This window comes from Anastrepha obliqua, chromosome 1 (assembly GCF_027943255.1).
Source record: "Anastrepha obliqua isolate idAnaObli1 chromosome 1, idAnaObli1_1.0, whole genome shotgun sequence".
Classification (NCBI taxonomy): domain Eukaryota; kingdom Metazoa; phylum Arthropoda; class Insecta; order Diptera; family Tephritidae; genus Anastrepha; species Anastrepha obliqua.
The window spans coordinates 37607601-37611472 of NC_072892.1; the positions used below are offsets into that span (position 1 = coordinate 37607601).

At 36.5% G+C, this 3872-nt stretch overlaps 1 protein-coding gene across 1 annotated transcript; it reads left to right on the plus strand.

Annotated features, from left to right (window-relative positions):
* Positions 1-325: 325 nt before the first annotated feature.
* Positions 326-3377, plus strand: LOC129247188 (uncharacterized). The gene is made up of 4 exons (XM_054886193.1): positions 326-511; positions 672-892; positions 2843-2962; positions 3158-3377. Exons 1-4 carry the CDS (start codon positions 326-328, stop codon positions 3375-3377), a joined length of 747 nt encoding a protein of 248 aa, XP_054742168.1.
* The last annotated feature ends 495 nt before the right edge of the window (positions 3378-3872 follow it).

The following is a 3872-nucleotide window of genomic DNA, read 5'->3' on the forward strand; positions in this document are numbered from 1 at the left end:
GAAATCGAATAATTACCGCTAAGTGAATGCGGTTAAAACGCTTTTATATGCTAACACATTAAGTCAATAACACCTTCGCGATAATAAAAGATGCTTTAAGTACATTTAACCCCAAAAATGAACGGCTACATACATACACACACACACACATATAGTCAGTTCAACAACACACGCCATTTGACTTTTGACTGCATTTGAAGCTTTTTATTAGCCCACAATAATGCACTGGGCTGGTAAAAGACCGTAAAAAAATATTCGACCACGTAGCAGCAAAACCAGATGGCCAGCAGTCACCAGCAGGCAACCAGCCACCTCACTACTCAAAATGTGCCATCGCTGTTGTGGGAACAAAGAGTTGAAAACAATTTTATCGCTTTTGCTGTTATTGTTGCTGGGCATTAGCGGTGTTTTCGCTACGCTAAGTCCACCCAGGCGGGGCGAGAGAAAAGCTGAGAAAGTTTTGTCCCGCAAAAGGCGTTATGTAGCCTTCCCGGATGGTTCATCTTTGGCGGTAAGTAAAGTAAACAAAAAACAAAAAAAAAAAACAAAAAAAAAACGCTTTTATCTGGTTATAACTGATAAAAAGTGTACAAGCACAAAGTACAAAAAATATGATAATCAATGGCAGTTTTACAACATCTTTTTAATTTCATGCGATAATTAATTTCAAGGCATCCATTTGTCTGACGATCGGTGTTATTGGCAATCCAAACGTGAATTTTCTAAGTTGGGCAGAAAATTGGGGTGTAGCCTACAATCTACCCAATTATACTTGGGCTAAGGAACAAACGCGTGGCTTCAAAAAGGACGAGGATATAAAGAAGGCAAAAGCGGTGGTTATGCGGCGTTCGAGACGCGATTTGTTTGGCAATTTGGAAACAATTATGGAAAAGTGAGTAAGTAAAGAGTAAGCATAAGAAATAAGTGTGCGTAGCGTACCATTAGCGTCTTATTTTTAGTTCCCTTGCTTGAATCATCCAGCGTCTTTGATTAACCTCAGCAAGACTTCAGTGTTCATCACTGTTCGCTACTTTGTTAAAGTATATTAGACAAAGGATTGCACAGGCGCTTTACGAGTATACACGCTGCTGGATGATGTAATATCTGAGCAATATTTTTATTAAATATTCATTGCAAAATATTGAAAATGAAGCAACAGAATCATCCGAAACAAAAAACTCAAAATTGATTTGTCAAAAGAGGTGTTTCTCGAAATATTCCTGGAACATTTTTTTTCCTACCTGTTATTGTAAGATTAATAATAAAAGAAAAAAACAAAAAAACGTAAATATCACGAGCCGAGTTCGTGTAAGGATTTGATTCGACAAACATAAACATCACGAGTCTGGGTCGTGGTTGAATGTTAGTTTCTATCTGTACGCCAGCAGAGCTAGTCACGAGTCTTATGATTGCTGTTACAATGTAGTTTATATTATTCTGATCTATTCACCACACGAGGGTCCGAGTTTCGTCGAGCTAAATGGCATGGCAAGGGGTTAAAATAATTTCAGAAAATATGAAATGAATAACGAACGAATGAATAAATTTGGTGATGACGGTTGCATAAAGACTATTCACAATACAAAAAAATCTTGTAATATCTTCATTCGTAAGTGGACCCCGATCTTACGGCATTAAGTATGCTTATTTTTGTGTGTTTGGTTGAGCTCCTCTTATATTATTTATGGTGTGCGTCTTAATGTTGTTCCACAAATTAAGGGCCAACAGTTTTTAGCTGACTCCGAAAGCCAATTGGTTTTTTTTATGAGGAGCTCTGTTATGGCAGAAATACTCTCGGAGGTTTGCTATTGCCTGCCGAAACGCGACCGCTACTAGAAAAAACTTCTTCTTCATTTTACGTCACGCACCAACCACTCGGCTACGGCGACCGGGTATGATGCGAAATGCTTAGGCTCGCATAATTTCTTATTCTTCTTCTTTCACCTAGAAATTTTTCGTTAAACGAGCAGCTAAACGGCGAACTAGAATCAGTTTTATATCGGAACAGTTACCGTTAGAGTAGTCACCATGGTTCGCTGAAAGTCTTATTTTATTTTTTAATTTGTTAAATCTTACAAGACTTAGAGCCTACGCCTCCGAACGACAAATGGGTTTTATGATGGACTTTTTCACTCGGACATTGGCAATTGCTTGCTGGGGTGGAACGTTATTAGAAAAAAATCATTCGAATTCGGCCACTACCAAACGAAAGTCATGCGCAAACCTCTTCGGCCACGACGACCGCTATGTGATATTTCGATTTAGTCTGTTGTTTAGGTTATCTCTTCATCGTCTGCATGCTGGTACCGAAATAGGTCTTCGCTACTTCTGTTGTTATTTGTCTATAATCAGAAGTATTATCATTTAACATACAGTTTAAAGTGCAGTGTTTCCTGTTTAAACACCAAACACCCAAGCACAAAAATTAAACCAATTTTTTTTTGGTAGTTCGTTTTTCGTTTGATTTACCGATAAAAAACACGGAATGAGTACAAGTACTTGAATTTATTTATTGAAAAATAAGTTCTATGAAACTTTTAACTCTTCAAAAAAATTAAATCGAAAATGAAAAACTAAGTATGCAGCATTACAACATTAAATCCTTAGTTTCTCATACAAATGAAACCTTTCCTGGCTGACTTTTTCCGTCGCATGGTGTAATACTTGAATAAGCTCTAAGTTTATAAATTAAATTTGAGTCGATGTGCTTTTCAACCACCACCAATCAATGTTTTTTTTAGAACGAAGGATGCAGTTTTACTTTCAAGATCATCCCATGAGTAAATTTAATTTTTAAACAACTAAATTTAATGAAATTTCTTAATTTCTTTTCCGTTCTCAGCATGGGCTTTAATGGGCATGCCTGCATTGCGCGTGCGCTGTGTGAGAGCTCCAAATATCTACATGACACTCGACAACAGCGGGGAAATATGATTACAGAAATCGTAAAGACGATATTTAGGTAAGTAATTTTTTCTTTGATCAAATATTCGAAAGTGCAAAGTCTTACTGGGGCCAGCATTTGCTTGCCGAAATTGCTGCACTGGAATCACATAATGTAGAAGGCTTTTGGCTAAGAACCTAACCTATGCGACTTCAGTGCGGCTATAAATAAACGAGTTACATTTATTAAAGTATCATTTCCTCTCATTTTTAGTCTTCCTTCTGAACCAGTTTATGCTGATGAACCGGATGTTTTGCATCACTATGATCGGATATATAAACGAGCCCGACGTGAGGTGCTCGACTGCAGTGTTGAGCATGCGCAATGCCACTTTTCGCTATTGGAAATGGCCTTTGGCAAATATTCTGTAGCTCCAACGAAACATGGTCCACAACTGCTGCAGAATTTACATAAAGAGCTTGGATTTATGTAATAGATATATTAAGGTAGACAATAAGTATGTAAAGAGGCGGTAAAAAGTATTCAAACAAGACCCATATTTTGAATTTCAAAATAAATGAATGTTGTCTAAGCTATTACTCTAAAAAAAATGTATATATAATAATTTTAGTTTTATGCTTAAAAATAATAAAACTTTAACAGATTTTTTTGTGGTTTATAAATGTTTTAATTTTTAATATTAATCTCATTATAAAAAATACAACAATTATTATTATTATCAGAAGGCCATTACGGACTGCGACCAGAACTAATCTATTGTAAAGGCCTATTTTGTAACCCTAGAGTTTTAGGCTTTTTAAAAATTTTAGCACAATTTTGGGTTTGTTGTTCCAAAGATTGCATGAAGATACTACGATACCATCAAGGTGGTGAAGTCTTTGTCTGCCCAACGCAGGACATTCACAAAGCACATGTTCTGAGCTTTCTATGTCCATTTCGCAAAAGCGGCAGACATTGGTCTCAGATA